This window comes from Musca domestica, unplaced genomic scaffold (genome assembly GCF_030504385.1).
Source record: "Musca domestica strain aabys unplaced genomic scaffold, Musca_domestica.polishedcontigs.V.1.1 42, whole genome shotgun sequence".
Classification (NCBI taxonomy): Eukaryota; Metazoa; Arthropoda; class Insecta; order Diptera; family Muscidae; genus Musca; species Musca domestica.
Genome location: NW_026712329.1, coordinates 5,736,980 through 5,760,730, shown reverse-complemented (window position 1 = coordinate 5,760,730; position 23,751 = coordinate 5,736,980). Strand labels below are relative to the sequence as shown.

General features: G+C 34.1%; 1 protein-coding gene across 14 annotated transcripts in view; it reads left to right on the top strand.

The window, feature by feature from the left end:
* The window catches only part of LOC101898795 (sodium/calcium exchanger 3-like), a 391,897-nt gene that overhangs the window by 324,276 nt on the left and 43,870 nt on the right, over positions 1-23,751 (top strand). For 13 of the 14 annotated variants that reach the window (XM_059127081.1, XM_059127086.1, XM_059127085.1 and 10 more), the window contains one exon: positions 13,882-13,973. In XM_059127081.1, the coding sequence (XP_058983064.1) occupies positions 13,882-13,973 (92 nt within the window). Of the gene's footprint in view, positions 1-13,881; positions 13,974-14,956; positions 14,975-23,751 lie in introns of all 14 variants that reach the window. The other variant, XM_059127087.1, reaches the window with a different exon arrangement.

Sequence of the window (23,751 nt, the reverse complement as noted above, 5' to 3'; positions counted from 1 at the left end):
GAGGTATCAGAAGGTGTTAGCCAGTATATCACATTTTCACATCATATCTTGTTGTAATATTGGGATGTGCGAAATTTAAAGAAAATCTGATGCATATTTCATTTAAGTGTTTTAGATATTCCAAATGTAGACCCTTTGTGGGGAAGGTATTCAAAGGAGTGTTACCAAATATCCCATCTTCACATCAGATCTTGTTTTTGATAGAAATATTGGGATGTGCAAAATTTGAAAATAATCGAATAGTTTTTTTTCGTATTTTATGAGCGTTTTATTATTCAAAATTTTGACCCTTTGTGGGGGAGGTACCTGAAGGAGTGGTTCGCTATACTCCATCTTTACACCCGATTTTGTAATGGTAAGAATATTGGTATGTGTGTAATTTGAAGATGCATTATATTTAGCATTTAGATATTCCAAATTTGAACCCTTTGTGGGTAAGGTATTGGAAGGAGCATCCAATCTTGCGGTGGTGCAAATATCACGATTGGCAAAGTTTGCACAAAATCAGATTATTCGTTCTCTTCCTATGCGGTAAATTATTTTCTATGAAAATTTTAACCATTTCTGGGGGAGGTACCAGAAGGAGTGGACCGATATTGCTCATCTCCGAACTCGATCTAAGTTTGACAAAAATATTACGATGTACCAAGTTTGGACCAAATCTGATATTCCCTTCGATAGTTATCGTGAGCACCAGCCAGTCAGACAGACAGATGGACTGACGGACATCGATAAATCGACTCTAAATGTCCTGAAACGGATTTGGTCCAAAGAGACCCAGTGTCTAAAGCCGTTATTTCGACTAGGTACTCTTCGACTCTAGTCATATGGCTGAGGGTATAAAAATCATATTTAATGGATATGTCTACATTGGCTCCATGTTGGGCGCCATCTTAATCATATGTAAAAAGAATTCCAACAGTGCGATTCCAAATTAATATGTACTATTTCTTATATCAATAAAATATATCTAATAAATTGTTAAATAATTTCATTTCCCCTCCCTCCACCTATCTAACTTTAAATAGTAATTTATTATCATGTCCCACTTTATTGTAAATATATTATTTAACTGTGTGTGTGCGCCTTTATTAAAACTTAATCCATACTCATTAACACCTTCAGCAAATTTGTTGCACAATCGTTATTCCACAAAAGCGCAAAGAAACAAAAACATTTATTTTCAATAAATCAATGGACATACCTTGTTTTTTGTTTATACACGAAGCCAATCCATAACCAACCACATGTTCTCCAAGTTATGGCAACCATATTGCCCATCGATTGCAATAAATTATTAATCAAACCATTGTATTGTTTTTGTGTGTGTTTGTGTTTTCTTTTCCTCGACTTTTTTTTTTTTTTTTTTGGTAGGGCGCGGTAGTTCTTAATTTATTTAACTTTGATATTGACTGATAATGTGTTGCTATTTATTTTTTGTGTGTTTTACTTGTTATCTTCAACTGACAATAATCAAATGTCAATAAATCACTAAAATCGAAATCGAAACAGTTTTATTTTCAACAGTTAATGGATATTGTTTAACAAGTGGACAAGAGATAATAAAATATATTTTCAGTGAATTCAAGGTCCATTATAAAACGTTTCTACTGGTGAACCTTCTTGAAAAGTTTTGAAAAATACGCATTAAAATCTGTATATGACAACTCCCACTACTAAATAATGAGTTTCTAAACCAAAATTGATCACAGTTTTAATTACTGACAATTCAACATACTAACGCATTATTTTTACATGCAACCAAGAAAGACCAATAAGTCGGAAAAATTATTTGTTTATTTCGATGCCGATGTGATTGTTGATTTATGATTTATTTCCCATTTTACCACCATCCACGTTTTTATTTTGCCCCAGCTGTGAAAAATCTCGCAGACTTATCTTATTTAGTTAAAGACACTGGGTTACGGTTAAGAACATTATTCAACAAACAATTTGGTATGCACATGTGTCACTTTCAACACTTTTTGTAATGGCAAAGATTTATGCTCCGCATTTCCCTGTAGTCCAAAAGTAATGACAACTACATACCTTCTGCATTACCAGTAGCTTATAAATAATTAATTCTTCCTATAAAAATAACAAGTTTTTAGGGCGGTACTTCAAGGGCCAATGAAACCGTCACACGCTGCCCGAATGTTGCTCCGCGGTATTTTGGCCCATTCCCGGAGAAGCACTTGCTCGAGGTGGTCTACACTTTGGTATTTATTAGTGCCAATCTTGCTTTCCAAAATACTCCAGACACAATAGTCCAACGGACTGGTGTCCGGAGATTCTGGTGGCCATTGTGCGCTGGAAATGGCGCGAGGAACCTTATTTAGTAACCATTCTTGGGTGACGCGTGATCAGAGCGATGGTGCTGAGTCCTGTTGGAATGTACAAGGTCTGCGGTCAAAATGTTTGCATGCCAAAGGGTGTATTAAACACCCTCCAGAATATTTTCATGATAATATTCGGCATTTACTCTGATGCCACGGTCGATTAGTACGAGCGGAGAGTGACCATCGGCTGTTATGTCGGCCCACACCATCACCATGGCCGGCGCTTGAGTTCTGGTGGCCAACCGAAGGTGCACATTTCAGCTGACCTCTTTGGCAATTAAACAGAAACTGTTGGACAACGAATGTTTTCTCATCGGAAAACCCCAAATTCGGCAGTTCACCACTTTCTGCCAAGCGAAGCAACTCTTTAGCTCTTTTGAGTCTATTTTCTTTCTGTTGCGGTGTTAGTTCTGCACTTTTTGGAATTTCAATGGCTTTACCCCGAGCTCATTTTTCAATATTTGCCGAATGGAATATTGCGATATGTCCAGCTCACGAGCCATTTTTCGGCCACTACGATGCGGGTTTTGATTAAGTCGCTTCTTTACTTTTCGAACCATTTCTGTTGATGTTGCTGTTTACTTCCGTCCACTTCCTGGACGTTGGGCCACGCTACCAGTATCACGGTAACGAGCGATGGTACGAGACACAAAAGATTTATTAATTTTCATTTCATATTATTTAAATGCTGGAGTGCTCTTACGATAGCCACTTGTGATTTTCCTGCCAAATATAACGAAAACACACTATCACGCTTGAATTCCATCACGAATAACATTTTTCTTGGAAAATTCTCACCAAAATGCTTTCCTACGCTTGTAACCAACAAAGTGAGCTGTCACTGCAATAATTTTAATAGCTGTCGGACGAGTGGCTTAGTAATGACAGCAGTCTGAAGTTGATTGCAGTTTATTCATCTCACCCTGTATGTATTGAAAATTGTAACCCATTGTGGGCGACGTACAAGAAGGGGTAGGCCGATATATACCATTTTCATATCAGATCTTGTGTTGGCACAAATATTGGAATGTGCGAAGTTTAGAACCAATCAGATGCGTATTTGGAATTTATAAGCATTTTAGTCATTCAAAAGTTTAAGCCCATTTGTGGGGGAGATACCAGAAGGAGTGGACTGATATATCCCATCTTCACAACAGATCTTGTGATCTGCAAATATGTCTGCTATTTCCTTAGGTTCACATGATTCTCTACTACCGAATCACATACTACTGGGAAATTCACGGACTTTCCTTTTTGAATTAACGAATTTATAAAAGTTCTTAGGATTTTTATAGAGGCTGTTTCTCATCTTGACTAGGTATTCAGAGTAACATTTAGAATTTTCAGTGTTGTATAAACTTCTAGCTTTTGTATAATTAGTAAAGTTTATGGTAGAATTGAATTTTTTAAATTTTTTAAATAACCTGCTTTTTATATTACGTAAGCGCCTAAGTTCTGTGGTAAACCAAACTGGACCCATATCACAGCACATTTTTACAAGTGGGACTGAGGTTTCTAATGCATTGTTAATTATTTTATAAAAGCTTGAAATACGAAAATCCAAATTACCTTCAAAACACCAATTTCTATTGGATAATGTAGAACGCAGCAGATCAACGTCTTGCCAAAGTTTAACTTACGCGACTTATTTTAAGATGAAGTATGTACTGTTTGAATGTTACTAAGTTCAATGGCTACCATAAGAGTAGGCTGATAAATATCCTCTGGCTCTGAGAAAGCAGGGATTCTGCACACAGAAGAAGTTAAGGATGAAGAAAATATTAAATCTAATATTTTACCTTTCGCATTATAGATAGAATTTATTTGATAAAGACATACCATTATATGGTATATCTTTATCAAATAAATCTTATAAATGTTATAATTATGTAAAATAAAAAAAATGGTCCGCTGTGTGGGAAGTACGTGATGAAGTGGGCCGACATTGTCCATTTTCGCACCTGAAGTAGCACTGATTCGAAAATTGGAATTTGCAAAGTTTGAACAAAATTGGATTATCCTTTTTTGTTGGAATAGGTCAATTATTTTATTTTTTTGACTTTTTGTGGAGGAGGAATCAGAAGGAGTGGACCAGCCAAAAAGACGGACGGACAACCCTAGATGGACTTTAAATGTCCCGAAACGATTTAGGTCCGAAGAGAGCTAGGATCTAAAACTATTATTTCCATGAGGCAGATTTTGGCCAATATATACCAGGTTAAGTTCGTAAATGGGTCATTTCGGTCTACGATTTCGTATATAACTATACCTCCCCCATATAACTATACCTCCTCATATAACTATACCTCCCCTTATAACTATACCTCCCCATATAACTATACCTCCCCATATAACTATACATCCCGACATTCAGTATTATGACGATTTAGACCACATTTTCTAACCGAATTGTTTAAAATTCGTTACATAGAGCTTGATTCCACCTCCTGTTGCAGAAGATTGTCTATATAGGTTCACGTTATCCTATAACCCCCATGCAACTAAAACTCCTAATATTCGATATTCTGATGTTTTAATATTCATTTTCTAACGGCATTGTTTAAAATTCGGTATTTAGGCATTCGTATATATGCGTTCATGCTTTGTTATAGGCCTCCCTGTTTCGGTATTTTTCCATACTCGGTTTTCTAATGATTTTAGCCACATTCTTCAAGGGAATCATATACAATTCGGTATGTAGAGTTTGTAATGGATTCTGTCTTCTGCGGCAGAAGACTGCTGGAATAGACTCGTAATGTTTTTTTTTACCCTCCCCCATAGTATGGAGGGTATATTAATTTCATCATTCCGTTTGTAACACCTCGAAATAAACATTTTAGACCCCACAAAGTATATACATTTTTGATCAGCTTAAAATTCTATGTCGATTTAGTGATGTTCGTCCGTCTGTGGAAATCACTCTAGCTTCCGAATGAAACGAAGTAAGTTGATAACATTTTACTCAAATGTATACTATGTCCGCAGGACATATCCCCCATATAATGGTACCTTCGTACTTCCGGTATTTTGGTGATTTAAGTGACATTATTCACGGGAAAAGTTTCAAATTTGGCATTTGAAGTACTGCAGCCTATGAAAGAAAATTGTCCGTGCACGTCATCGCCTTCGTATAGCCCACATATAATGGTACCTCCGATATTCGGTATTTTGATGATTTTATTGATATTATTCACCGTAATTGTTTCAAATTTGGTATTTAAAGATCGTATTTAAATGTATACTACAGCTTAAGACAGAAAATTTTCTGTGCAGGTCCACGTCTTCGTATAGCCCCCATATAACGGTACCTCCCGATATTCGGTATTTTGATGATGTTAGCGACATTATTCTACGAAATTGTTTCAAATTTGGTATTTGAACTTTGTTATGAATATTACAGCCTATGACAGAAAATTGTCTGAAAAAATTGTGTATATTCGGTATTTTAAAGAATTTAGCTGCATTATTCACCGAATTTTCATTTCAAGTTTCGCATTCAAATATTGTAATGGCTTATGACAAAAGTTGCTTATGCACGTCCAGTCCTCGTATAATATAACAGCGATATTTTTACTATTTTAACTGACTTTTTAACGGGTTTTTTTTTTTTTTTTTTTTTTTGAAAATTGGTGGTATGGTATTCAAAGTCGGTACCTCCGAATATTTGGTATTTTGGTGATTATATCCACATTTTTAATATATATGGAACTTTACGCTTTTATACTTTTTTCAAAATATTCATTTTTTTCTTGTGGTTAATAAACAGTTTAGTTTATAGACAGGTTCAGAAATAGTTAAGGGTGCCAAAAAATGCTTATAATTATACACTTATGAGATTTTTTGATCGAAGTATGTATGAGCATTTTTAATGTAGTTCATCTGAAAGAAACTCGAAAAGTTCTTAGAATTTGCCAATTTTAATAAGAGATATGATTTTTCAAAACGTTAAACCATTGTGAGTAAATTTCAACATTCAACTTCCTTGAAAAAATGTCCGACAGGCGTTTTCCCTGCAAACCCACCTCGCATTTGGTCATATTAATATTTTCGTCATATAAATATTTGTCAAACTCTCCTAAATTTCCAAATTCAATTTTGTTATATCAACACAATATTTCCAACCAATGCGGACATGCAAATATATGTATTTAAGCATTTAATTAAGTTGTTCGTATTAATTTCATTAATACGAAATCATGTTCGATATGGCAAAGTGAATTTGAGCTCAGGATATGCTCTACTCGAATATGATTTACACAAATGGTGTAATGATAGGCAACGCAACACAAACGGATACGGATATGAATATGGATGTGGTCACAGATGTTGTTTGTTATGTTTATGTTGAACTGACAATGTGTGTGTGGTGTGTGTGTGTATGATGTTAGCACGGCCTTAACACAACACACAGGATAATCAAAAGGATCCGTATATAAATTGATATATTTATGTATTTTTAAGAAACATATCCTGGCATAAGTTTGTTGTGGTTTGAATCAAACATTTTAATACTGTTGTTATGGATTGGACATGAAAAAGAAGAAGAAGAGAAGGAATACAACGGATATCTAAAATTTACAATTTTCCATTTATTTGCCTAAAATGTTGGGTTGCTAGTTATGAATTGCAGATGACATTGATAAGGGTTGACATAGTAAAAAAATGATTTCATTTCGCTTGCAAATAGTTGTAAAACTTTTAGCCAAGAATTGGAGATTATGTGAAAAATTCTCAGAGAAGGGTTCAGGATTGGAAAATGGGAAAATGAACTAGATAAGTTGAAGCAAAAGGGATGATAGTGTAATATGAAATTGTACCTACAGATCTATTGAAAAGACAAAAGTGTATGATAGAAACAAAAAGGAAATCCAGCGCCGCATTATCAGTAATTTACCTTGTCAAATTTAAATGAATATAAAACATGTTCTAATTTGAGATTTGTGTATATACAGCAGATTTATAAATATCAATTTTGGAAACAAATGTAATCGTATTATGACACTAGATTGCTTTCTTAATTCTACAATAACACTGTCTGACAGAATTAAATTTTTATACCCTCGACCATACATAGTATTTTAAGTTCGTCATTCCGTTTGTAACTCATCAAAATAATAATTTAGCTGTCCGTATGTTGTAATTACGCTTCATTCAAAACGAATTAAGATAGGAAGCTAAAATTTTGCACAGGTCAAGTTCGAAGTTGGGCTATATCGGTCCATGATATCGTATAGCCCCCATAAAACGGTACCCCCAGATATTCGGTATTTTGATGATTTTTGCCACATTTTTCAATGAAATTGTCTGAAATTCTACACAATGAGTTCTTTGTGAGTACTTTATCGCCTGCAAGAGAATTGTCTATATAGGTCAGCGATATCGTATATCCCCCATATTACGGTACCCCACAAAATTCGGTATTTTGATGATTTTAGCCACATTTTTCAATGGCATTGTCGGATATTTTACACAAGGAGAATTGTCGGTATAGGTTCACGATATCGTATACCCCCCATGTAACGAAAGGAATTGTCTTAAAATCCGTACAAGGGTTTCCTTCTGAGAACTTTACCTTCTAGAAGAGAATTGTCTAAATAGGTCCATGTGTTAGTATAGCGCCCATATTTTTTGCGAAATTATTCACCGGAATTGTTTCAAATTTCGTATATAAAGCTCGGAACCGTTACTACAGTCTATGACACAAATTACTTATGCAGTACCACGTCTATAGCCCCTATATAGCGGTTTTCATTTTAACGGTTTCAAATTTCGTATTGGAAAATCTTAATGGGTATCACAACCTATAGCAAAAATTTTCGTATACAGATCCACGTCTTCGCATAGCCCCCATATTCGGTACTTTCATAATTTTAGCGACATATTACGGTTTTCATTTAAGTGGTAGTTTTCGGAATTTTTTGGTACCTCTCCCACAAAGGGTCAGACATTTTTATATCCATGAAGCTCATAAAATTAACCTCTGATTCCATTCAGATTTGATACATCTCAACATTTCTATCAACACAAGATTTGTTAAAAAAATCGTAGAGGTCGGACGATTTCTTCTGGTAACTCCCCCACAAAATGGTTAAAATTAAAAAAAAAACGCTCGTAAAATGCGAAATTATCATTCATATTTTACTCATCCCATTACTTCTACATACACTAGATCTGCTGTAAAGATGAGATATATCGGTTCACTCCTTCTGGTACCTCCCCCACAAAGCTTCAACATTTTTTACCCTCCACCATAGTAGGGAAGGTATATTACGTTTGTCATTCCGTTTGTAACACCTCGAAATACAAATTTTAGACTTCACAAAGTACAGGTTGCCCATATTCGATGGACCCATGAAACAAATTCTTCAGAAAATCGATTGTTATGCGACTTGTGTGCGCGCCGTGGTGGAGCGCCGTCTTGTTGAAACCAGAACTGCTTCATACGCTTTCGACGAATAATTGGCATCACAAAATTGGTCATCATGTCGCGATAACGCTCCTGATTGATGGTAACAGCATGGCCATTTTCATTTTGGAAGAAAAACGGCCCAATGACCGTTTTCACACTAACGCCGCACCAAACTGTGACTTTTTCGTCATGAAGAGGCACTTCTTGAATCTCTTGAGGATTTTCATTGGCGTAAAAACGGCAATTTTGCTTTTTTACGGTCCCATTCAATGTGTTATGGGCTTCATCGGACATGATAATATTGTACGGGAACAAATGCAAATCAATGCGAATAATCCGTTGTAAAGTGGACCGAGCCATGCCCAACTGCTGAGAACGGCGTTTTTGGCATGTTCTTGGGGACCTCTCAACACTGGCTCATACGGCAGCGATATTCTCGGCCAATCGCCTTGGTCGACTTTTATATGGCCTCTTCGGATTAGAAAGAGCCTTACCAGTCGAAAATTTTTCGTATAAACGCTTAATGGTGTTCTTAGAAGGCGAACTTCTCACATTTTTTAATGTTTTAAAAGCACGTTGAGTTTTCACAATTGACTTCTTCTGTTGAATGTAAATTTCAACTATTTCAGAGCGCTTGCGTGGCGTGTATTGGTTCATGGACTGACGCTTCAAACGCGGTATGTCATTAAGCGATGTGACATCTCTGTCAAAAGTTATGGCGTTGCCAGATGGGTCCGTCGAATATGGGCAACCCTGTATATATATATATTCTTGATCAGCATAAAATTCTATGTCGATTTAGCGATGCGATGTCCGTCCGTCTGTCCGTGTATCCGTCTGTCCGTCTGTGGACATAGCTTTCGAACGAATTGAAGTAGATTGATAAAAATTTTTGCTCAAATGGATACTACAGCCTAAGACAGAAAATTGTCTGTGCAGATCCACGTATATATATATATATATATATATATATATATATATATATATATATATATATATATATATATATATATATATATATATATATATATATATATTTTTTTTTTTTTTTTTTTTTTTCTTGCAATATTTTTATCGGTATAAGATGAAGTATGAAAATGGAATGAATTTTTCTAATCTCATATCTCATATAAAGTGTAGGAAGTGCCCAATATAGTCCAAGAATTAGATAAATCACATTTTTGGAGAGTATACCAGACATTCCTCACAACATGGCAACAAAGTATTCAATATAATTTTTACATCTCAATGTTTCAGATTAAATACACTTTTGCAAATTTAAAATATCACATTGTACATTTCATTATTTTTCAGTCATTTCGTCTCCTAATATTCAATCATAAATTGCCCAAACACTTCAAGACTCATTCAAGATGCCCATTATTGTCGTCTGATTCGTATCCTAATCACCAATGAGATGGATGGGACTCTTCAAGTGGTCTCGATGACAAACAATTTCATTCAAATACAAAAAAAAAATTTTCCAATTAACTTGTCCAAAATCATAAAAAACAAAATCATTCGTATAAATAATGGCTCTTAACTTTTTTGATGGTCTTCGATAATGTTAGAGTAATTTGAATGTGAATGTCTGGTTTATTTATAGAATGATGGAACATTTTTATTTTGATATATATTTTATTACCGCAATTTGGTATTTGGACGTATTTTTGAAATAAGTAAGAATGTAAAAGATAACCGACATATAAAACAAGTAAAAAAACATTAAGTTCAGCCGGGGTGAACCTTCAATGCTCTCCGCAATTATTTAAAAAATATTTTTGAATGAAAGTATCTGAAATGAAATGTGTTCCACTTTAATCTGCAAGTACCAGTGAGATCAGTTGAAGAATTCAGTGGAAGTTTTACAATGCAATAGAGTTTGTGGAAATGTTATATAGGGAACATACTAAAACGGTAACAATTTTCTAAAACGAGGTTTGTTATGTATTACAAGTCTTAAATAGGGAATTCAAAACACATTGGAAAAATGTGGCTAGAATCATCAAAATATCGGTATGAACAATGTTTTGACATCGGATGTAGAATTATGAACTACAAATACAGAATTTGAAACAAATCCTATGGAAAATGTATCCTTAATCATAAAAATACCGAATATCTGCAGGAACTGTTATATGGATACTATAGTAAAACATGGACCTTTGCCGATAATGTTCAACGGCCGAAGCTAGAACCCATTACAAACTACATATAACAAATTTTAGACAAATTAACTAGAAAATGTGGTTTTAATCAAAATACCGATTTACTGAAAGTACCATTATATGAGAGCTATAGCATAGACCTGAACCCATACAGACTATGTTCAGCCACCAGAGGTAGAACCCGTTACAAACTTGGAATAAACAACATTTAAAACAATTCCGTTGAAAAATGGGGCTAAAATCACAAAATACCAAATATTGGAAGGTACAGTTGTATGGATGCTTCAGGAAAACTTGAACCTGTATTGCCCTCTGCCACCGAAGGTAGATCTCGTCACAAACACGCAATAGCAAATATGAAACAATTCCGTCGAAAAAAAATTGGCTAAAATCATCAAAATACGGAGGCACCCTTGTATGGGGCTGGGCGAAAACGTGGACCGATATTTATAATTTTCAATACCATCCATCCACACAATAAGCTGTATCGTGATTTTAACGCACAGAAAGACAGAGGCGCATCGTTAAATTGACTTGGAATTTTATGCTGATCACGACGAATATTTAGAGCTGTTACAAGCGGAATACAAATAAGTCAGAATGTTTAAGAAAATCGGTCACTAATTTCACATTTTTTATACCCACGTCCATAGGGCTAGAGTGGGTATATAGCATTTGATACGGCCTCATCGACCCTATGTGTTTTTGGAACAAATCCGTTTCAGGATATTTGGAGTTGATCTAGCAATGTCCGTCCGTCTGTCTGGCTGCCTGATGCGCACGATAATTCTTGGAGGGAGTATCCGATTCAATTGTTCAAACTTCGTACATCGTAATATTATTATCAACTTTTGATCGAGTTCGGAGATGGGCAATATCGGTCCACTCCTTCCTGTACCTCCCCCACAGAAGGTCGATATTTTCAAAAAAAAAGTATATTACTGCACAGAAAGAGAAAGGACAGTTCGACCAACTGTCACCAACTTTGCAAATCCTAATATTTGCATCATTGCTATGTTAGGTGCAAAAATTGACAATATCGGTCCCCAACAAAGGGTAAAGCCGACAACAATTGAAAATATTCATAAAAATTGGCGCAATCCTGTAGGCTAACGCATGGCCGAGGTAGCCATTTGAACATTTTGTTTTTTTCATTATAAACCGGAATAAATAATAAGTGCATTCGGAATTCGACTGTATTTTTTTATTTACATTTCAATGTGCAGCATCTAATCTGGTCTTGGGAAATTCCAATCGAACTGTAGTAGTATTTGATTTGTTGATCAAAACAACAAATTTTTTTTGAGTTCTCCAGCCAAACGTGGTTAGGATCGTAATATACCTTGCTCAAATGGACCTCAATATTATGCTCTATATTTTGCAATATTTAATACAGATTACTTCAAGTATCATTGATATAAGACATGTTGGAACACTTTTCGGTATAGCCCATTTATAATCCCTGATTACGTTTTAATTATTTTTTTCTAGTCATATTTGCCATTATTTTGGACAAAATTATTAATTTATTTTTTTCGGAAGACAAGACATACACACAGCTGTTAAAATTTTTGCAGTGACCGCTTATTATATTGTTTACAAGCGTACAAAAGCATTTTGGTGAGAATGCTCTAGAAAAGCAGTTATTCGTGATGGAACTCAAGCGTGATAGTGTGATTTCTTTATATTTGGCTGGAAAACCACAAGTGGCCATCGTTAGAGCACTCCAGCATTTAAATATGAATAAATTTTTGTCTCGTACCATCGCTCGTTACTGTGATACTGGTAGCGTAGCCCGACGCCAAGGAAGTGAACGGAAGAAAACAGCAACATCACCAGAAATGGATCGAAAATAAAAGGAGCGACTTGATCGAAACATATCGCAATATTCCATGCGGCAAATATTGAAAACTGAGCTCGGGGAAAAGCCATTGAAATTCCAAAAAGTACCAGATCTCACACCGCAACAGAAAGAAAATAGACTTAAAAGAGCTAAAGAGTTGCTTCGCTTGGCCGAAAGTGGTGAAATGCCGAATTTTGTTTTCTCAGATTAGAAAACATTCGTTGTCCAGCGGTTTGTAAACAAACAAAATTTTCGTGTTTACTTGTCAAAGAGATGTCGGCTGAAAATGTGCAACTTCGGTTGGCCAACAGAACTCAAGCGCCGGCCATGGTGATGGTGTGGGCCGCCATAACAGACGATGGTCGTTCTCCGCTCGTATTAATCGACCGTTGTATAAGAACAAATACCAAATATCGCGAACATCTTCTGGAGGGTGTAGTAAAGTCTGGGGCACGCAAACATTTTAGCCGCAGACCTTGGACATTCCAACAGGACTCAGCACCATCGCACTCAGCAGGCGCCACCCATGAATGGTTACAAAATGAGGTTCCTCGCTTCATTTCCAGCGCACTATGGCCACCAAAATATCCGGATACCAATCCGTTGGACTATTGTGTCTGGAGTATTTTGAAAGCAAGCAAGCGCTTCGCCGGGAATGGGCCAAAATACGGCAGAGCAACATTCGGGCAGCGTGTGACCGTTGGAAGACCATAATTTGTGCCAAAAGTGACCAATTCGAACAAATGTAAACTTATCCTAAGAATTGATGTCATTTCCGACATTTTTTTGCTTCCATTCAATAAAATGAAGAAAAACATTTAAAAATTATGGCTTTTGACTTTGTTGCAATTTTTTTATCTCACCCTGTATTTTTATATGGGTTTATAAAAGCAACATAAAATTATACATAGCGGTATTTTTAATAATTTTCCATATCATTCATCAAAATTACTTATAAATCGAAACTATTAAACAAATTTGTTTTCAAACTTTGTCGATTTGATTCTACTTTTGTCAAAACCGACATATACTTTTTGACTTATTTATTTTTTATTTTTATCACCCTCCCCTTTCTCTATTTTCTATATAATTAAAAAATATTCTTCTATTTTCCCCTTGCAGAAAAACCATAACGATAGGCATTATTGAGGAAGGCAGCTATGAGAAGGATGTTCTATTCTATGTCAACATCGGTGAACCCATTATGGCAGCAGGTAAGCTTACAATTATTCCATATTTTCACCAACGCGTATACAATTGTACAATAGTTTATATGTATATGTATTTATATGTTTTATCACAACAAACAAATAGTAAAAAAATAGATTACAGTATTTATTGAAAATTATGTATACATAAATTTTTACATATAAAAAAACTGCTAAATTGTTTAGTTTGGTTTTATTTTTTTTAATTTATTACAAAAAAGAACAATTATGACAAAAACAAAATCTCCATATATAAATAAGTATAGTTTGAGTACAATACAAAGAAAAAACATTGCTAGGGAAGAAATCATTTTTCAAACATTTACCAAAACATACATTACATTTCACATTCACATTTAGGTACTTTACACGTACATACATACAATTACATTTCTCTTTTGTTTACACGCAAACAAACAAAATAGTTCTCATCATTTTCTCAATTCATCATTTATTAAAAGTAAATTTCGTTAAATCCCCAATTATCCTTAAAATCCCTTTTATGCCAAAAATATCCTTTACCATAAAAAAGAAGTAAAGAAAAGAAAAGTCGAATTAGGATTCCTGTTGGATTTAGGCTAGTTTTTGTTGTTATTCAGCCAAAAGCCAGAATATATTTAATTTTATTTTCAATTCTCCTTTTTTTCCTAATTCCTCTTTCCTTTGGCCATTTCCCCAAAAAATCTATGGGTGTTTAAGTGATTTCTGTTTCTCTTTTTTTCCTTTTTTATTTCCTTTGCACCTCCTTTCCATGAATTCCCAACACATCACTTATGAATCGATAAGGAGTAACAAATCGAATAAATTTATATACTTTTTTCGTTGTGATTGGATTTGACAAAATTTGAAATTCATCTCTTCTCTTGTTTTTCTCTCTTTTTTATATTTTGGCTCTCACAAATATATCCTGCTAAACCCTCGTTCTGCTGCTGCTCCATTTTAATTTCCCCCGAAATAAAAAAAATATTATTTAAAAAAAAAATGTCTAGCATCCACCATGAATTTCAGTAAAAATTAAAATTTTCAAAATTGAAAAAGTTTTTTTTTCGACAACAAAACCGAAAAACAAAGAACCCTTGAAGAAAAACTTTTTAGTTTTTTTATAAGTTTCTGTGCAATTCTTCAACTGGACCACGAAATAAGTTTGAGATTTTTTTTTAATTTGAAATCAAATAAACTTTATGCGAATTCAACATGGTAATGTTGGCGTTCATGCCTATAATAGGTTATGAATTATGCATTTCCTGAACTATAAAATTGAAACACATTTATCTTTGATTTGAATAATTAAAATTAGTTATGTATTCATATTGACAGCTGTAGATGTTCTCATAACACAACATTTGATTCGGTGGAAGTTGGTGAGGTTTGTCTGTGCCCATAATCATTTTTAAAAGCAAAAAAATTGTGTTGAATGTGATACTCCAAACTCAGGTAAATTATAAAGTACTAAGTTGTACTGTTTTGGGGGAGAAAATTAAAACTTAAAGCGAAAATTAAATTTCTAGACAAGAAAGAAGGAATTGTGATTGAGACCTTAAAAATATGAAAAAATTAAGGGGCGCAATCTTTTAGACTTTTCTTGAAAAAAAAATGAAAGAAAAACTGTTAAAAAACAAGATAGCGGGTAAACTGAATTACTGAATCTATGGGAAAGTCTGGTATACTAGATAAAAATTTAGCAATTTTGTTATTAACGTCCTATGGAGGACCCCATCCGAGTTTTTGGTAGGCCCCCATATAATAGCACCTCCCTGTATTCGTTATTTTGATGATTTTAGCGACATTATTCACCGGAATTGTTTCAAATTTGGTATTTAAAGTTCGTAATGGATATTACAGTCTATGACAGAAAATTATCTGTGCTGGTCCACGTTTTGGTATAGACCCAACATAATGGTACGCCAATATATTCAGTATTTTGATGATTTTAGCTACACTATTCACCGATTTTTTTTCAACTTTCGCATATGAATATTGTAATGGCTTATGACACGTCGACGTGTAGACCCGTGGACTTCATAACGGATACATTCGGTATATTCAAGATTTTAACAGAAGTGTGTATCGGATTTTATTTATTTATTTATTTTATTTATTTATTTATTTTTTTTTTTTTGAAAATTGCCAAATTCGTTCCAAATGTTGGAAGGTATTCAAAGTTCGTCCCGGCCGAACTTACATATTTTTTTTACTATAAATATTGTCTGTTGTTTTTCGTATACTGTTTTCCACTTTGTTGTAAATACGTAATACGGTGCCAATTAAAATACCAACTCTTAGATCGATTAGTTTATACTAATCTTATGAAGCATATAATTGAAATTTATCAACCAACCGTTCTTAGCTCCATCTATATATCGTTAGCATTACACTGACGTCCAAACCTGAAATTTTAAATTCGCATTACTGGCGAAGTGTGGGATTTGAATATGGCGGTAGTTTTCAAATGTGAACGAAAAGTACTAAATGGTACTAAATTTGGTACAATTTCGATTTGGGCGAACCAATAGAGCTGGAATGCTGAAATTTGCAAATAAGATTGTAAGTGGTACTTAGGTATGTAGGTAGTTTGAAAATTTCGTATTAATGTGTACTAAATGGTACTAAATTTGCTACAATTTAAACTTTGGGAGAACCGAGATTACGATTGCATTGTAGGATTGGTGAATGTAGGTAGTTTTGGAAATTCGTTCTTATATATAACAAGTAAAAAAGCTGTAAGTTCGGCCAGGCCGAACTTTTAATACCCTCCACCATTTGGTACAAATTTGGCAATTTCCAAAAAAATAAAATCCGTTAAAAATTCTGTTAAAATATTAAAAATACCGAATCCGACGACGTGGACCTGCATAGGAAACTTTTGTCATAAGTTATCACAATATTTAAATGCGTAACTTGAAGAAAAATCTGTTTATAATGTAGCTTAAATCATCAAAATACCGAATATAGGGGGTACCGTTATATGGGGGCTATACGAAGACGTGAACCTGCACAGACAATTTTCTGGCATGTGAAGTTCGTAATGGATACTTCAGCCCATGCCAGAAAATTGTCTGTGCAGGCTATACGAAGACGTGGACCTGCACAGATTATTTTCTGTCTTTGGCTGTAGTATCGATTACGAATTTCAAATGCCAAATTTGAAACAATTTCGGTAAAAAATGTCGCTAAAATCATCAAAATACCGAATATCGGGAGGTACCGTTATATGGGGGCTATATGAAAACGTGGACCTACATGGCCCATTTACGAACTTAACCTGCCTACGGCAAAATATACATGTCGCAAAAATTTAGCCTTCTATCTCAATTTGTTCGAAAGATAGCGTGATTACAACAGACAGACAGACGGACAGACATACACACAGACAGACGGACGGACAGACATACACACAGACAGACAGACGGACATGGCTAAATCGTCTTAGAATTTTACGCTGATCAAGAATAGATATACTTTGTTGGGTCTAAAATGATTATTTCGATGAGTTACAAACGGAATGACGAACTTAATATACCCTCCATACCTTTTTTGGTGGAGGGTATAAAAATGGTACTTAATTTTTTACGATTTGAATTTTGGAAGAACCTGTAGATTTGGAAATAGGGTTTCTATTGGATTGTATGATGTAGGCAGTTATGGAAATTTGTACTTATGTTTAGTAAAATGTACTAAATTTGATACAATTTGAATTTGGAGGTACCGATAGTCCTGGAATCCTAATATTTAAATCTGGGATTGCTGTTGCAGTGTAGGGTTGGGGTATGAAGAAAGTTTTGGAAATTCGTACTTAAATTTAGATTTGTGTGAAGCGATAGTTCTGGAATCCTGAAATTTAATGTGTAGGGTTAAGATTTGGAGGTAGCTTTGTGAGTACTTACTATAAAGTATTAAATGGTACTAAATTTAATATTTGGGTGAAGCATAGAGTTGGAATGTCCTATATAATGACCGAAAAGTACAAAATGGTACTTACATTTGTTAGGTCCTTATGACGTCATCTACATATCAAACTGGTTTAAATCTTTATATAAAACCTATACTCATGATTACATGTTTCTTAAGTATATTCTTCAAAGACGCATTGAAACCAGTTTGGTATTGACATTTTGGCAGATGCTATATTTTGTGAACTTTAATGAAATACAAATTCTTTTAAAAATCATTGAACAGCAATTTTAAAAGAAAAATAATATAAGATTTTCGTTATTCTCTATAAGAATTTTGTTGAATCTCAAACATTCACTTTGTGTCCAGTTGAAGATTTGATCCTCTTTAAAAAAAAAGAAACGTCCAGTTCATAGCAGTCGACATATTTTTTTCAGAAACACAAACACTCAACACTTTTTTTAATATTTAATAAAACGGAAAATTTTAAGGATAAAATTGATGAAAGAGAATAAAAAAACACTTAACAAAACAAATCAAGTCAAAAGTAATTTGATATTAAAATTAAGTAATTAGAATTTTAAATTAAGAAAATAATTTAAAATTGCGAACAAAAAAGTGCAACTAAATGGAATTTGTGTTAACAACAATATTTATTTCTTGTTTCGTTTATTATTGTTTTACTTAAATTCTTCTGTTTTTGTTTTAAAATTTTTTCTTTATAATTATGTTTTGCATTGGCCTTAGTTTGTAGAATAGAAAATTGCAATTTGTTTTGTTTTTAATAGTAAATTAGTTTTGGTTTCAAATTGTGAATAATTTATATTTCAAATAATAATTTTTTGATTTTTTTTTTTTTTCAAATTCAGTTCAGTTTTGTTTCTAATCCAAAAAATCACACATTCCACAAAAGTTCCACATATCTTTAATGTAACCTTTTTAAATATTCCAGTAGTTTATAGTATTGAATGACTTGATTTTACAACAACAAAAACATCAACAACAACAAAAACATGGTAGATAATTATAACCCTAGAAAATCAAATTCATGTTAAATACACAAAAAAAAAACAAAAACTAAGAACAAAAATTACAAGAAACCCAATGTAGTCCAGTCCAATTCAGTGTGTTTCCCCCTTTTTGTTGTTGTATATTTAAAATTACTATGTAAACAATTATCGATCAATGTGATTGTGTCTGTATGTGTGCGTACGTTCATTATCCTTTGGTTTTAAAAAATATCCTCTACTCAAAATTTATGTCCATTATCCCAAATCCACCAGATTCCTATTGCTATACTATCTCTTACTCTCTATCTCTCTATTTGTCGTTTTAGAATACTTGAAATCTATGTCAATTTCAAATAAAACTCTAAGTATTTTAATGCAATTTTTAGATCTATATTTTCCCTTTTGGTGTTCCCAAAAATTACCCCCGAATCGACAGCAAAAAATTATTTAAATTAGTGCACTCTCTTTAAAATCCTTTATGGACTCGCTTCTTAAGATAACGGATCTTAATGGTTGTCTATAAAGAAACAAATATTCTCCATGAGTTTTATATGAAGCTTGTATAAGTCTTCTTTAGACTCCTGAAGCTCGACTATAAAAGACGACCTCATGTAGAGCTTGTCTAGAAAAGATGACCTCATGTAGAGCTTGTCTAGAAAAGATGACCTCATGCAGAGCTTGTCTAGAAAAAATGACCTCATGTAGAGCTTGTCTAGAAAAGATGACCTCATGTAGAGCTCGTCTAGAAAAGATGACCTCATGTAGAGCTTGTCTAGAAAAGATGACCTCACCTTGAGCTCGTCTATAAAAGACGACCTCACCTTGAGCTCGTCTATGAAAGACGACCTCACCCTGAGCTCCTCTATGAAAGACGACCTCACCTTGAGCTCGTTTAGAAAAGATGACCTCACCTTGAGCTCGTCTAGAAAAGATGACCTCACCTTGAGGTCGTCTATGAAAGACAACCACACCTTGAGGTCGTCTATGAAAGACAACCTCACCTTGAGCTCGTCTATGAAAGACAACCTCACCTTGAGCTCGTCTAAAAGACTCCCTCCCAGAGCTCGCCAATAAGAAACTCTTTCCTTGAGTTCGTCTTTAAAACATCTCAGTTCCTGAAGTCTCTTTCCGTCGACTATGAATCCCCCCTCTCTAATTCTCGTTTTGTTAAATTGAAATACTTTTCCCGCACTCTTTGAAATTGGCATAGACAATCTACCAAATTTTTTGCTAGACCCAAAGAAGCAGCACACGTAGCTAAGCCCCTTTTTTCTTTCTATGTAGTTGTGCAGTCCGTTCCTGAAGTAAATAATCCCCATATGATTAAGTAGGCAATTCGTAGATATTCGTTAAAGCATAGCCAGTTGCTAAGTAGGCTGCCAGTAAAAATGCTCTGCAGCACGTTTCTTGTACTGTTTACCCTTTTAGCTTTTGTGTCCACTCATCCAGCCACCTTGAAATCCCTGTTTCTAATCCACCTGTTTCTAATGCACACAAACATTTATCCCCCTCCCCCAATTCTCACACCAACAACAACAACAAAACATTTATCAAACGAAATTCATGCTAGCCATACGAAGAAGTTCATTATTTCAAATACCAAAGCGATATCATCATCATCGTCAGTTCAGATATTTTGCTCACTAGCTGCCATCATGCATTCAATTATAATTTAATACCCCCTCCCCCCTGATACTATATACATATCCATCTACATACATATGAACATAAGTAAATATAGCTAAAAGCATATTGCTAGCTAAGCATTAATGTAATACTCCTCGCCACAACCTACCCCCTTTGTTTTGTGTACAAATCGAAAAGACCTGTTTTAGCAAAAATGTCATCTTAAGGAATGCAATAAATCTCTGTAGATAAGAATTCAATATTGAAAGCAACAGAAAGAAAAAAAAGAAGAAGCATGTTTTTGGCTTTTAAGAGAACATATGTTATGCGGATGCTACCGCCCACCACCAGCCCTCCTTTAAGGCCTTCCTGTACTGTACACCCAAGTGCATTCCCTGTTGCCCACCTACTACATACATACATCCATCCATACATAGATAATGAGTGTTAATGAAAAATAGCTACATAAATATTTATTAGTTTTAGTTTAATGTGTTCAGATCTTTGTTTCACATTTAGCAAAGATCAAATCAAATTGTTATTGTTATAGTTATATTATTAAGCACCATAACCCCCACCACCCATCACCATTACCCAATAACACAATATGCTTGTAATAGATTTTATTGTTTACGAAAACTCTCAGAAAAAAATCATACTTAATTTTTTTTTTATTTTACCTTGAAATTGTATAACTTATCATTAAGATTAATAAGTTTATGGCATATTTAAATTTAAAAAAACTAAAACAGGTGGAACTTCCAATGGACCATACTTTTGACAGTTATAAGAAGCTGAATTTTTACGAAATCATGATAATTTCAATATGTAATGCGACTTCATATGGAAAAATACAGAGCTTCCTTACCAACCGGTCTGCAAACGCCGTTACATTGCAAATTCAGTTTCAACTTCCTTAGCTCTTTTATAAAAACGCTGTTCTTTAGTTCGTCTTCTGGTCATCTATATGCAGAAAAATAAACTATATTCTACTCACAAAGGTCAGAATATTTTCAACTCGTAGTAGACCAGGAGGTTATATACTTATAGAAGACCGAATAACAGCAGATAAAGATACAACCCCCCATAACCTTGTCTCTAACTATTGCCCCCATTACATAACCCAAGAATACTACCTATTTTTAGTTCTAAAAAAAAACACTATTCTTTTTTCGTCTTCTGATCTATTACTCATTCAAGAGCAGAAAATCGTTTTATTATAGAAGACCAGGAGGTTCCTCTTTCATAGAGGAAAATCGACTCCTACATTAGAACGTCGATTCACATTCCCGTCTGCAGTTCGTCCATGAAGACGCCTTTCCTTCAACTCTTTCGCGGAAAAAATATTGTAATCAGTTCCTCAACAATGACATCCTTCACCATCTCCCTATTTAAACTAACTTCATCTACTCGTCTTCCACACTTTTGGAAATTTTTGAATTAAGTTCTTCGGAATCTGTGCATTGTAGTAGTATAGAGCATCGGCAATATTGCAAATAAAAATACGAGGAATATTATTGATAGAAATTTTAAATCTCGCCTTTTTTCCGTAGGAAGTCAAAATATTCTACAATATTATTTATCATGAAATTCAAAGTTTTCTAAACAAAAAACCGAAAATATTCCCTACTTTGTTTGATCAATATTTGTCGAAGAAATGATGCCAAGGAAGAAATATTTTGCACAAAATTTCATTATTTCAGAATAAATCATATATCTAGGTATAATGGTTTTTATGAGAATTACATTCAAAATTTATGTACTAAAAATTAAAGTTATTAATTAAATTACATATCCAATCAGAGTCAAAATCTCCCTTTATTTTTCATTTTTTGGGGATAGTGTCAAAGTATGAATTCTCTAAATCAAATTTCATTGCGAGTCTTTGAACAAAATAAATTTGTATACTTAAAATATACCATAAAAATGCAAATGCTGCAAATTCCTTAAAATTACAACGTGCAATAGGTAAATCTAGGTTGTGAAACATGCAAAATAGACTCGTTAGTACGCGCCCCAAAGAGTTCTAGGTTCTTCAGCCAAATGTTGTTAAGGCCCCCATATCATTTTGACCCTATAGTTTGAGATATATTTCTCAATATTTAGGATGTAAATTGCATATTTGGTAGAGATACTTAAATTATATCCACTATCATTGGAACAGAAAATGGGTTATATAGTTTTTTTTTACGTTTTGACTATGCTTTCCATTTAATTTTGCCATTCAGTTTATACTTGAAATCGGAGTTATCCTTACAAGGAGAAGCAAAGACATAATTTACACTTTTAGTACATACTTTTTGAATGTAATTTTCATTAAAAATATTGCACCTAGATATATGGTTTATTCTAAGATTTACAGTGAAATTTTGTGTAAAATATTTCCTCTTTTGACACATTTCGGATAAAAGGAAATTTCATATTACTTTCAGACGTCAGCTCCAAAAAAGTCTGAGGAAAAATTGATCAAAAATCGGGTAATTTTTCGTTTTTTTTTTTGGCAAAATTGAGGTACATATTTTTTTTTTTTTTTTTTTTTTTTTGATATACAGTGAAAATAGGGGTTTCCTTTCTTTGGTAAGAATATATTTGTCTTTGACGTCATCCTTCTAAAACGATGATTTATTGGTGAGTTTTCTTTGAACTCACAAACAGTGCGGCTTTAACCCTAAAATGTGGTTTTAATATACAGGGTGATATAAAAAAAAACTGCAACAAAGCCATAATTTTTACATTTTTTTTTAAATTTATTGAAGAAAAGCAAAAAAGTCAGAAATAGCATAAAATTTTCACGAATTATGGCCTTCAAACGGCCAATTAAAGCGTTACACGCTGCCCGAATGTTACTCTGCAGTATTTTGGCCCATTCCCGGCGAAGCGCTTGCTTGAGGTGATCGACACTTTGGTATTTTTTAGTGCCAACCTTGCTTCCCAAAATACTCCAGACTCAATAGTCCAACGGATTGGTATCGGGAGATTTTGATGGCCATTGTTCGCTAGAAATGAAGCGAGAAATCTCATTTTGTAATCATTCTTGGGTGGCGCGTGCTGAGTGCTATGGTGCTGAGTCCTGTTGGAATGTCTAAGGTCTGCGGCCAAAATATTTGCGAATATTTTCGCGAAAATTTTCGGCATTTATTCTGATGCCACGGTCGATTAATACAAGCGGAGAGCGACCATCGGCTGTCATGGCGGCCCACACCTTCGCCATGGCCGGCGATTGAGTTATGGTGGCCAACCGATGGTGCACATTTTCA